The sequence below is a fragment of the Hemiscyllium ocellatum genome, chromosome 26 (genome assembly GCF_020745735.1).
Source record: "Hemiscyllium ocellatum isolate sHemOce1 chromosome 26, sHemOce1.pat.X.cur, whole genome shotgun sequence".
Taxonomy (NCBI): Eukaryota; Metazoa; Chordata; class Chondrichthyes; order Orectolobiformes; family Hemiscylliidae; genus Hemiscyllium; species Hemiscyllium ocellatum.
The window spans coordinates 30850726-30864731 of NC_083426.1; the positions used below are offsets into that span (position 1 = coordinate 30850726).

The 14006-nt window shown below is 43.5% G+C and overlaps 1 protein-coding gene across 2 annotated transcripts in view; it reads left to right on the forward strand.

The window, feature by feature from the left end:
* The window catches only part of itpr3 (inositol 1,4,5-trisphosphate receptor, type 3), a 280397-nt gene that overhangs the window by 209858 nt on the left and 56533 nt on the right, over positions 1–14006 (forward strand). For both annotated transcript variants that reach the window (XM_060845471.1, XM_060845473.1), the window contains exons 36-38: positions 704–852; positions 7172–7280; positions 9760–9850. In XM_060845471.1, coding sequence (XP_060701454.1) covers positions 704–852; positions 7172–7280; positions 9760–9850 — 349 coding nt within the window. The remainder of the gene's footprint in view (positions 1–703; positions 853–7171; positions 7281–9759; positions 9851–14006) is intronic.

Consider the following 14006-nt stretch of genomic DNA (forward strand, 5'->3'; position numbering starts at 1 on the left):
TAATTTTTAATTAATAGTGCCAGTGTGAGGTGAATTTTATACTTTTGTTCATTCACTCCAGTTCAAAAACAATTCTTTTGCATAAACAACTTAACTGAATTAATTAATCTAAATTTTTCTGAAGCTTTGAAAGATTTAAAAGGGACTTAAGAGGCAACTTGTTCATGCAAAGAGTGGTGTGTGTATGGAATGAGCTGCCAGACAAAGTGGTGGAGGCTGGCACAATTACAGCATTAAAAAGGCATCTGGGTAGGTTTTTGAATAGGAAGGGTTTAGAGGGATATGGTCCAAGTGATAGGATATGGCACTAGATTTACGATATCTGGTTGGCGTGGATGAGTTGGGCTGAATGGTCTGCTTCCATGCTGTATATCTGTGACTTTGACTCCTATGACTCTGTCACTATTTGCCAAGCCTATAGTTGTGTTATGAGCAAGTTCTGAACTTGTGTTTCTGATAGGTAAGTCCAATCAGTTATGTTGCTTTATCAGGATATAATACGTATCATAAGATCACCTCATGAAATCAGTCTTTCTGCATTGCAGAATAGACTGGTGAAAATTAACAATTTGTTCAATACGCAATGGGTTTAAGATCCTCAAGTTAGAAGGATATTATAAGTGATTCAGTGTGGATGTGGCGATGGCACTTGGATGTTTATTTCACCTGAAGAACTGGTTTATTCTTGTTTAATTCTTGGCAGGATATCATAACGACCCTGGAGGATCGCCTACAACCGCTGGTGGAAGCAGAGCTCTCTGTTCTTATTGATGTCATTCATAAACCAGAGCTTTTGTTTATGGAGGGAACAGAAGCCAGATTAAGGTGTGAAAGTGGTGGATTTATCTCCAAGTAAGTGGGAAAAGCACTACAAATGATTTGAATGACAAATTAATTGTTTATCGTTTTACTGGTGTTAGTTGAGAGAAAATGCTGATCAGGACAGAAGGGAAACTTCCTAGTCTTTGAACAGTATTGTGAAACTTTTACATCCTCTTGTGGAGGTAAATAGGTCTCCACACATCTGACAACGTAGCATCCATTTGTTATTTTGCAGTGTGGAAACCTTGAAGTCCTCAATTGAAGTTTAAATCCTTTCATGAGAAAATGAAATAATTTGCACCCTGTAGTGGAGCAATTTCTTTCCTTTAGAAATAAGCCTGAAGAAAATTAATACTGATGTATACTTCAGTGACAATGTAGCAGATTTTTTGCTTTGAGCGACTGATCACTGGATAAAGATAATGGTTGAGTTAGGCTTATTTCTAATGATCTATCACAGTTTGGATTTCATAAAGTTGCAAAGTGAAGCGTGAAGGTTTGTGAACATCATCTGAAATCCAAGAATATTTTACGATCAGTAACTCACTTTAACATGGCCATTATTTTCTGTGATAAGATGTTTTTTTTTATTTTTGAATGGCCGAGCAATAATATTGCTGCAAAGTCTGCAAAAGTTCTGCAGTTGCACTTTTGCTCATAATGATCTGGAAAACCATCTTCTGAAGGGAACAATTGTTACTTTTTCTAATTGTTAACAGTACAACTAGAGATCAGGCGTTACAGTGGTTTAAAAAAAAGACAATTATTAATGTAGTATATACTAAAACATTTTTTAAAGTGTAACATATCAATTCTAGAATACTCCTGAACACAATGTACATATGGTAGCTGAACATGGCAATATTATGAACAACAGAATAGCTTTGATGAAATGATTTTCATCAGGTGGAATATTTTCCATATTTTAAAGGATGACGACTAGTGACAACTAACAGGCTGAGAAAACTTGCCATTTGCCTTCCATCAGCTCATGAAAAGATGAAGGCAAATCATAGTCAAGTTTCTTGTGAAATAACAGGCCTTAGTCCTGAGTCACTAGAAGCTGCCACCCAATCAGAGGTCAAAAGCCTGTGAGTCCTAAAATTAAGGGATTCAGTAGCAAGAAAATGAATACATTCTATCCTTTTCTCGCAGGAGTGCATTTGCAGGGAAGGTGAATTAGGGGCTTTCTGGTCCCCTAAATTGTCTCTGATTTCCTCGCCAGGGACTCCTCTCCAACACAGCAGGATGCTGTCCCTGGTTTCCCAGTTGGGAAATTAGCCTTCTTTCTAATCCAACAGGGAGGTAGATGATTGAGTGGGTAGTGAGTTGAGATTCTTAAGTGGCCATTAATTATCTAACTAAGTGTCTTAGTTGGTGATTGGTCAAGAAGGTGGCCAATGGTCCTTCTCACCCGGAATTTAATTAGGTAGTATGAGAATGACATGAGTTTCTCTCTATGGCTAACTTACCTCATTGTTCTCTCATCTTACCCCCCAACCCCACCTCCCCCCAATGGAGGAGTAAATCATGTCCATAGTACTTAGAGTCATAGGGATCTACAGTAAGGAAACAGACCCTTCGTTCCAACTCATCTATGTCAATCAGATCTCCTACATTAATCTAGTCGCATTTGCCAGAATTTGGCACATATCTTCCTAAACTCTTCCTATTCATCTATCCATCCAGATGCCTTTTAAATGTTGAATTTGTACCAGACTCCACCACACCCTTTGGCAACTCATTCCATACATGCAGCACCCTCTGCATGAAAAAGTTGTTCCTTAGGTCCCTTTTAAATCTTTCCCCTCTCACTTTAAACCATGTCCTCTAGTTTTGGAATCCCCACAACAGGAAAAGACCTTGTCTATCCATGCCGCTCATGATTTCATAAACCTCTGTAAGGTCACCACTCAGCTTGTGATGCTCAGGGAAAATAGCCCCAGCCTATGCAGCTAGGAGAAAGTGAGTACTGCAGGTGCTGGAGATCAGAGCTGAAAAATGTGTTGCTGGAAAAGCGCAGCAGGTCAGGCAGCATCCAAGGAACAGGAGAATCGACGTTTCTGGCATGAGCCCTTCTTCAGGAATGAGGAGGGTATGCCAAGCAGGCTAAGATAAAAGATAGGGAGGAGGGAGTTGGGGGAGGGGCGTTGGGAATGCGATAGGTGGAAGGAGGTCAAGGTGAGGGTGATAGACCAGAGAGGGGGTAGGGGCGGAGAGGTTTGGAAGAAAATTGCAGGTCAAGAAGGCGGCGCTGGGACTGGAGAAATCTGCATCATCCCTTGTGGTTGGAGGGTTCCTAGGTGGAAGATGAGGCGCTCTTCCTCCAGCGTCGTGTTGCCATGGTTTGGCGATGGAGGAGGCCAAGGAACTGCATGACCTTGGTGGAGTGGGTGGGGGAGCCAAAGTGTTCAGCCACAGGATGGTTGGGTTGGTTGGTGTTGATGACCCAGAAGTGTTCTCTGAAACGTTCCGCAAGTAGGCGGCCTGTCTCCCCAATGTAGAGGAGGCCACATTGGGTGCAGCGGATGCAGTAAATGATGTGTGTGGAGGTGCAGGTGAATTTGTGACGGATATGGAAGGATCCCTTGGGGCCTTGGAGGGAAGTGGGGGGGAGGTGTTCATTTCTTGCGGTTGCAGGGGAAGGTGCTGGGAGTGGAGGTTGGGTTGGTGGGGGTCGCAGAGGGAGTGGTCTTTGCGGAACACTGGTAGGGGAGGGGAGGGAAATATATCCTTGGTGGTGGGGTCTGTTTGGAGGTGGCGGAAATGACGAAGGATGATACGATGTATCTGGAGGTTGGTGGGGTGGTAGGTGAGGACCAGTGGGGTTCTGTCCTGGTGGTGATTGGAGGGGCGGGGTTCAAGGGCGGAGGAGCGGGAAGTGGAGGAGATGCAGTGGAGAGCATCTTCAACCACGTCTGATGGGAAATTGCAGTCTTTGAAGAAGATGCCATCTGGGTTGTTCGGTATTGGAATTGGTCCTCCTGGGAGCAGATGCGGCAGAGGCAAAGGAATTGGGAATATGGGATGGCGTTTTTACAGCTGGCAGGGTGGGAGGAGGTGTAATCTAGGTCACTGTGGGAGTCGGTCAGTTTATAGTATGCAGCCTCAATCCCGTAGCTCCAACCCTCTAATTCTGGCAACATCCTTGTAAATCTTTTCTAAATTCTTTCAAGTCTCATAATATCCTTCCTGTAGCAGGGAGACCAGAATTGCATGCATAATTCCAAAAGTGGCCTAACCAATGTCCTGTATAGCCGCAACATAACCTCCCAACTCCTAGAGTCAATGAAGTGATGAAGAAAGGTAAGCGTACCAAATGCCTGCTTCACTCGAGTTTAAAAGGACACAATATTTACCCTATTAATACAGATGGGGTAAATGGATTCCTTATTAAAATCATCAAAACTGCTCTGTATAATGGAAGTTGATTGTTAAACATATAATGTAATATTGTGTAACAAAGTTTTCCTGTCGACTGTGACTGTTATAATTCTTAAAGTGTTAGTTGAGGGATACAGTAGGCTACAATATATTTCTTCTCTGCTCTCCCAGTCATCTACAAGGTGATGGAAGGTAGTCATAAAAAATCCAATAGCATTGTGCAAGGAAGAGCAGAGGAGTTCCGATAGTGTTCTGGTTCCAACATTTATCATGCTAACAACTCCCAACAAAAGATTAACAAATTAACATCTGCATTCACCTAGATAGCAATAGTGCCTACACTCCGAAATACATCATTAGCTGCAGATAGCACTATGTAAATGTAAGTTCTTCATTTATGCATGAATAACATGCTCACTGACATTCAGTTTGGGTTCTGTCTGAATCAATCTGCTTCACACACCATCATAGCTTTGATATCGAGAAAGAGTGAATTGCAGGAAATAAAATGATTGCAGCTTCACTCAACATCAAGGGGCCATTAGACAGACTGTGGCACCAAGAACCTTAGCAAAATAGCACTTAAAGTGAGTTCAGTGGTTTGAGTCACATTTGTCATACAGGGAGACTTCAGTTGGTTCATCGTCACATTCCATGGATTCTGCTACAGGAGATTCTCACATTAATGTTGTTTAGTCAAATATTTTCAGTTGTTTCAACAATATCTTTCTCTGCATTGCGGTCAAGAATGCGTCCGTACATTCATGATTTCAATCGACCACTTTGATTCATAACTTGATAGAGAAGTAGCATGTGACAACCTATAGTAAGTCTTGTACAATGTACAGTTTTGGGTTGACAGGTGGTGATAATGTGCCACATAAATGCCATTCAATATCAATATCTAACTTGAAAAATTCCAACAGTCTTCCTTTGATGATAACTGGTGCCACTATTCTTGCATAGAGGCTATTGCTACGTTAAATGAGACCTGACATTTATCAATACACTGGCTACAAGAGTCAAAAAGAGACTGGGTACTCTGGGATGAATGGCTCACTTCGAGACAGTCTTTGCCCTCAGGTTATGTTGGGAATACAGTGTAACATTCATGACTCATCTGGTCAGGGGAATCTGCAACTTGCAAAAAAACTCAGGGACAGAAAAGTTACCTTAATTGACACCCTGCTAATAGACTCTATATGCAATGGCACACCATGGGTGCAGGAAGTACAATATGCCAAGGTGGCTTTGTTGACATTTCTTTTCTGTGACCTCCATCACCACAAGTAACCGAGAATAGTGATGTTATAAAAGCGCCATCACCTCCAAACAAATATCCTTTCTGACTCGATCTTTATGTTCATATTAAACCAAAATCCTGGCATTCTCTACCTAACACATTGTGAGTGCACAAGGAATACAATGTTTAGAAATAATGTCGACCATCGTGATTTCAGCATAACTACGGGTGGGAAATATGCATGATGTTGGCAAGTTCAACCACATCCTCTTTTAAAAAAAAGAAATGTTTCTAAATCCTTTCAAATTTAGACCATGACAGTCACTCTGACAGCTGTTAAAGGATCAGGGTGAAATGAGTTTGAGCAGAGGTACTAGGAGTATTGAAAATGAGACACCCCTGCATATTAGATCCCAGTTAAATTATGCAAAATTAAATGAATTATGAATACTGTTCAAGGTGTTTTATAGCTCATGTTTTAAGAAAAAGCAAATTTCTCACAGGAGAATTAACTCTTTAATCACAGCATATTGGGCTATGTGCCCATTCCGGACAGTTCCGTATTGAAACAAAACCAAAAAAGTTGTTTTAAGGGCCTGTGTAGTTTTTTTTAACTATTACAAATCACACACAAGAATATACTAATAACCAAAATAAGGATTTGCATTTATGCAGCACCTTTTGTAATTTTGTGACTCCAAAGCATTTGATAGCCAAGTAAGTATGATTTGTAGTTTTGCAACTGTTGCAACATTATGGTCAACACCCATGATATTGTGTATCAGCATCATACATTAAATATGCTGTAAAAACCATCTCATCCAGCAGGAACCACAGAACTGATTCCAATAGTGTTTCCACAAAGGTAGGCAGAATTATGACGATATTATTGATGCTTACTAGCCAGTAAATAAAGGTTCTAATGTGCGGTGCCTATGTAGCTGTGGCTCATTTTAGATTGAATCACACAACACCACAAAAAGATCACAAATAGGATCCAGTATGCTCATGCATATTTACCAAATCAATGTGCAGAATTGCATCTTAGTGAAGTCAAATACAAGGCATCCTTTATTCACATCTGATGTAGGCATTAGAGCATTTGTAGATGGAAATAAATGGCCTAACATCTGTTTATGGCCACTGCTAAAACTTTGGTTTACCGCGAGGCATCTGTTACCAACGCTGTTTGCCTCTTGGAATAGCAGCACTAAACACCACAAATAAGCACAAAGTAAGCACTCCTCATAACCACTGCCACTCATGAGATCACCATTCTCCCTTCTGACACTAGCACCTGATAAAACTCCCCAAATCCTCAACAGTAGGCTTGCAATCTTCCTGATGAAGGGCTTATGCTCGAAACGTCGAATTCCCTATTCCGGAGATGCTGCCTGGCCTGCTGTGCTTTGACCAGCAACACATTTTCAGCTGTGATCTCCAGCATCTGCAGACCTCATTTTTTACTTGCAATCTTCCAACCCAAGCTCCCACCAAATTAGAGACTCTGCAGCCCACCTATATCTCCTCCTGCAGATTCCTGCAATACAAGCTGACCTGTTGACCAGAGCCCATCTAAATCTGTGCATTTATATTATGAGGCCATCCTGAGGCTAAAACGTTAAGGCACGTTAGAACACAGCAGTTGAGTGCAAATTGCTGACATTATCTGGGTGAAGAGCTCTCTGATTGATCCCTTTATCAATCTGTTTAATTTTCCAGGCTGATTCAACACACAAAAACTCTCATGTCAACAGAAGAGAAGCTCTGCATTAAAGTTCTCCGCAGCCTCCAAGCAATGTTGGTCAAAAAGAGTAGCTATGGAGACAGGGTAAAGACAGTGAAATCTAACTGCATTCCTGAAGGATTATTGCTTGTACAAAGAGCTGAGCACTGGTTCAATTACTTCACTAATTCAAACCTGCATGCACATTTTAGGAAGTTTTAATCTGCATTTCATGTTAACTGCAGCATTTTTTTGGTGTAAATATCTTAAATCTCATCCAGGGCAAAATTCAAGAATTTTTTTGCCGAGGGTTTTGGATGAAGAATTTACTGTCATGAGATTTAATAAGTGTCACAATCAACAACTTTTTAGATTGTATAAAATCTGAGAAATCTGTCGAACCTCTGGGAAAATGGCCTTCTCTCAATAGTTTATTTATATATTTAACATGCATCACTGATGTTTTGTTCACAAATACTGATGGGACATGAATTAGGTGGAATTTTGAGTGGCCTGATCCACAATGAGTGGATTGGTCAGCGAGTCAGCGAGTGACCCACAATTCGAGATCCCAGTCTTGACTATCAATGATCCTTTCTCCTGTCCAGTGTGCATTGTTCTGCAATCCTCCCCCACTGAAAGTCTGTTCTGTCAGTGATCCTTTCTGTGTGCAGAAAGCATCATTGTGATCATCACAGCATTTGTTATGTCTACATGAGATCAGTCTGGGATGGAGAGGGGTGTGCAGCCTCAGTTATATCCAAAAGAAGACAGTTTGAAGGTAGCTGAGGTCAAGAAATCCACCTCTGAAACTTTTAGCCCTAATCTGAGCCAAACCTGCCCACTTCCAAAGATATCAAATTTGGAATGTTGTGTTTGTTGGAATTATATTACATACTTGAGTGGTTTACACATCTAAAGACTGGGACGCAGGATTGTTCTTACTAGTGTCTTCAAGAAATTGAGACATATTGCAGAACTGACTAGCGCATCATTCGTTAATGCAAATTGGCTGTAACGCAATTGGTGAGTAAGGAATGATGTGTCGAAAACACGAACATGTAAATTGTGTGTTGGCTAGAACGCGATTAGATCGCCAATACTATATTATTATTTGTATTGCGTGATTTTGTATAGAGTGGGATTGTACAGTAATGCGACAATTGCATTACAGAAAAAAATTACTGTACTTAGAGTCATAGTCATGCAGCGTAGAAACAGGCCCTACAGTCCACCATGGCTATGCTGACCAACAATGCCAAACTGCACTAACCACATTTACCAGCACTTGGTACATAGCTTATTATTCCCTGGCATTTTAAGTGATCAACCAAATACTACTTCAAGTTGGAAGAGTAACTCCCTTCTCTGGGAGTATTTTCCATATTTCTACCTCCCTCTGGGCAAATACAATTTTCTTCACATCCCCTCTAAACCAATCTATTCCTCACCTTAAGCTTATTCCATCTGGGGAAAAAATTCTCACAGTCTACTCAATCTATTCCTCTCTTAATTTTGTATACCTCAATCAGATTCCCTCTACTGTCCTCCAGGGAAAACAAGCCCAGCCTATCCAGTCTCTTCCCATAACTGAGACTTTTCATCCCAGGCACCATTTTGATAAGTCTCCTCCGCACCCTCTCCATTGCAATCATATCCTTCTGATAGTGTGGCGACTAACGAGCTGCACACAATATTCCATCTCTGGCCTAATCAATGTGTTATAAAGTTGGAACAAGATTTTCTTGCTGAATATGTGTTGCTGGAAAAGCGCAGCAGGTCGGGCAGCATCCAAGGAGCAGGAGAATCAATGTTTCGGGCATGAGCCTTTCTTCAGGAATTCCTGAAGAAGGGCTCATGCCCGAAACATCGATTCTCCCGCTCCTTGGATGTTGCCTGACCTGCTGCGCTTTTCCAGCAACACATTTTCAGCTCTGATCTCCAGCATCTGCAGTCCTCACTTTCTCCTACAAGATTTTCTTGCTCTTATATTCTGCATCCCAGCTAATGAAGGCAGGCATCCCATATGCCTTCTTCACCACCCCTGCTTACATGTGCTGACATCTTCAGAGATCTATGGACTTATACACCAAGACCTATTTGATCCTTAGTACTCCCATGGGACCTACCATTCATTCACCCATTCAGTTTGGCACCATTTTGAATATTAAATAGCATGTTACCCACATTTCAAATTAGGAATCAATATTTTTTGGTTGAAATACAGTGATTATTGTTCTTCATTTTAGAAGTCGGTGCCTTTGATAAAATATACTTGTGTCTTTCTTGGAAAGAAATCCCATTTTCTAGCAATTTTGAAAATGTTCTGGTGACAGAATTTGAGTCACCCCGTGAGGAACTCACCTCAGTTTATTACACGTACACTCAACAGCTGAGGGCTCAGCTCCTCTGGACTGAATTGTGACTGAAGTGGGGTCAAATAATATATACAACGTTCTAATTCAATGGAGCATTACTGTTAAGATGAGACATCTGTTGATCCAAGTAGGAATGGCACCGTGGGGGTTGTGGAACTGTTTGTATGTGCAATTGCAATGCTCAGCACATGATTATTTTTCTGCAGGGCAACGAATTGAGAAAAACTCTTCTGAGTACCTACCTCTACAGTAAAAAGTCAAGCTCAAAAGGCGACTCCAGCGATTTGTACTTTACAGGTACTTACTGCCCAAAATACAAGTAATTCGCATTTACTGAGGCTACATTTCATAATGATATTCCACAATAGTGGAGACTTGATTATATACCATAGTGAGAGAACCCTCACTAACTATATGTAGCGAGTCACCATACATAAGAGTAAAGGATAAAGTACATATCAGGGGACTTTCGAAAATTACAACCATTTTGCTATATGAAGTGCGGTGGGCATGGTTCCCTGGTCTCATTAGATAGTTTGGTTCATAGCAAGGAGATGGAGTGAATTTGTTTAGAAGTCCAACAAGATACATAGAACGTCACAGCACAGTACAGTCCCTTCGGTCCTTAATGTTGCGCTGACCTGTGAAACCAATCTGAAGCCCATCTAACCTACACTATTCTATTATCACCCATATGTTTAGCCAATGATCATTTAAATGCCCTTGAAGTTGGTCAGTCTACTACTGTTGCAGGCATGTTGTTCCAGTCTTTACTACTCTCTGAATAAAGAATCTACCTCTGACATCTGTCCTATATTCTCGAGTAGAGTGGTACCCTTCATAAGGAATACAGGATGAAGGGCTTTTGCCCAAAATGTCGATTTTACTGCTCCTCCGATGCTGCCCGAACTGCTGCGCTTTTCCAGCATCACTCTACTCCAGAATCTGGCATCAGCAGTCATTGTTTTTACCCACCTGTCCTATATCTATTACCACACAATTTAAAATTATGCTAGCCATCACCATCTGAGGAAAACAGCTGTCACTGTCCACGCTATCTAATCCTCCGATCATCCTGTATATCTCTGTTAAGTCACCTCTCAACCTTCTTCTCTCCAACGAAAACAGCCTCAAATCCTTCAGCCTTTCTTCATAAGACCTTCCCTCCATACCAGGCAACATCCTGGTAAATCTCCTCTACTCCCTTTCCAATATTTCCATATCCTTCCTACACTGCAGTGACCAGAACTGTTTGCAAGACTCCCAAGTGTGGCTGCATAGAGTTCTGTGCAGCTGCAATATGAACTCATGGCTCCGAAACTCAATCTCTCCACCAATAAAAACTAACACACAATTTGCCTTCTTAACCTGGGTGGCAACTTTCAGGGATCTGTATACACGGACGCTGAAATCTCTCTGCCTATTTACACTACCAAGTATCTTACCATTAACCCAGTACTTTGTATTCCTGTTACTCCTTCCAAAGTGAATCACCTCACACTTTTCTGCATTAAACTCCACTTACCACTTCTCAGCCCAGCTCTGCAGCTTATCTATATCCCTCTAACCTGCAACATCTTTCTGCACTGTCCACAACTCCACTGACCTTAGTGTCATCGGCAAATTTACCAACCCATCCTTCTACGCCATCATCCAGGTAATTTATCAAAATGACAAAACAACAGTGGACCCAAACAGATCCTTGTAATCTACCACTCGTAACTGAATTCCAGGATGAACATTTCCCATCAACCACCACCCTCTGTCATCTTAAAACTTGCCATTTTCTGATCCAAACCGCTAGATCACCCTCATTCCCATGCCTCTGTATTTTCTGCAGTAGTCTACTGTAGGGAACCTTATCAAACGCTTCTTACTTTTCCCATGTTTCATGGGCTAACTTGTTCATTCCACCTTCATAATTCCATGTTGTTGCTGATTTTTTTTTTAAAAGTTCATTCATAGGATGTGGACATTGCTGTCTGGGCCAGCATTTATTGCTCATCTCTAGTTACCCTTGAGAAGGTGATAATGAGTTGCCTTCTTGAACCGCTGCAGTCCATGTGCTGTAGCTAGATCCATTGCATTTAGGAAGAAGGATCCACATTGATTTGCCTCCACCATTGACAAGATTGTTCTGTGGCCATCAAATCCTGGAGTGGGAAGTGAACTGCAGGCTTATTGCCTCAGAGGCAGGGGAGCTAATCTGAATCAATCCAGCTCCAATGAATTTAATACACGCCATGACATCGAACAATTCTTCTGTTGCCTCCGCCTCCGAGCTTACTTTCACAATCAGGATTCCCGCCCACCTTCCGAGGACCCCTTCACCCACCTCCAACACACTACATCCACCTGGACACCCAGCACTGGCCTATTACCTGCCCTCGACCTCTTCATTTCCAACTGCCGCCGGGACATTAACCGCCTCAACCTGTCTACCCTCCTCCCCCACCCCAACCTCTCACCCTCACAACGCGCAGCCCTCCAATCCCTCTGCTCCAATCCCAACCTCACCATCAAGCCAGCAGATAAAGGGGGCGCAGTGGTAGTCTGGCGCACTGACCTCTACACCACTGAAGCCAAACGCCAACTCGAGGACATCTCTTCCTACTTCCCCCTCGACCATGATCCTATCCCCCCCATCACCAAACCATCATCTCCCAGACCATACAGAACCTCATCATCTCAGGAGATCTCTCACCTACAGCTTCCAACCTCATAGTCCGGGAACCCCGCACTGCCCGGTTCTACCTCCTTCCCAAGATCTACAAGCCTGACCACCCCGGCCGACCCATTGTCTCAGCATGCTCCTGCCCCACTGAACTCATCTTTACCTACCTCGACACTGTCCTATCCCCCTAGTCCAGGAACTCTCCACATATGTTCGAGACACCACCCACGTCCTCCACCTCCTCCAAAACTTCCGTTTCCCCAGCCCCCAACGCCTCATCTTCACCATGGATATCCAATACCTCTACACCTCCATCCGCCATGACCAGGCCTCCGAGCCCTCCATTTTTTCCTCTCCAGACGTCCCCAACAGTACCCTTCCACCGACACTCTCATTCGTTTGGCCGAACTGGTCCTCACCCTTAACAATTCCTCCTTCGAATCCTCCCACTTCCTCCAGACCAAAGGGGTAACCATGGGCACACATATGGGCCCCAGCTGTGCCTGTCTCTTTGTTGTCTACGTAGAACAGTTGATCTTCCGTAATTACACCAGTACCACTCCCCACCTCTTCCTCAACTACATTGATGACTGCATTGGTGCCACCTCGTGCTCCCGTGAGGAGGTTGAGCAATTCATTAACTTCACCAACACATTCCACCCTGACCTTAAATTTATCTGGACCATCTCTGACACCTCCCTCCGCTTCCTGGACCTCTCCATCTCCATTAATGACGACCGACTTGACACTGACATTTTTTACAAACCCACCGACTCCCACAACTACCTGGATTACACCTCTTCCCACCCTACCTCTTGCAAAAATGCCATCCCGTATTCCCAATTCCTCCGCCTCCACCGTATCTGCTCCCGGGAGGACCAGTTCCACCACTGAACACACCAGATGGCCTCCTTCTTTAGAGACCGCAATTTCCCTTCCCACATGGTTAAAGATGCCCTCCAACGCATCTCGTCCATATCCCGCACCTCCACCCTCAGACCCCACTCCTCCAACCATAACAAAGACAGAACGCCCCTTGTGCTCACCTTCCACCCTACCAACCTTCGCATAAACCAAATCATCCACCGACATTTCCGCCACCTCCAAAAAGACCCCACCACCAGGGATATATTTCCCTCCCCACCCCTTTCCACCTTCTGCAAAGTCCGTTCCCTCCGTGACTACCTGGTCAGGCCCACACCCCCCTACAGCCCACCCTCCCATCCTGGCACCTTCCCCTGCCACCGCAGGAACTGTAAAACCTGCGCCCACACCTCCTCCCTCACTTCTATCCAAGGCCGTAAAGCAGCCTTCCACATCCATCAAAGTTTTACCTGCACATCCATTAATATCATTTATTGTGTCCGTTGCTCCCGATGTGGTGTCCTCTACATTGGGGAGACTGGGCGCCTCCTAGCAGAGCGCTTTAGGGAACATCTCCGGGACACCTGCACCAATCAACCACACCGCCCCTTGGCCCAACATTTCAACTCCCCCTCCCACTCTGCCGAGGACATGGAGGTCCTGGGCCTCCTTCACCGCCGCTCCCTCACCACCAGACGCCTGGAGGAAGAACGCCTCATCTTCCGCCTTGGAACACTTCAACCCCAGGGCATCAATGTGGACTTCAACAGTTTCCTTATTTCCCCTTCTCTCAACTCACCCTAGTTCCAAACTTCCAGCTCAGCACTGTCCCCATGACTTGTCTGGACTTGTCCTACCTGCCTATCTCCTTTTCCACCTATCCACTCCACCCTCCTCCCTGACCTATCACCTTCA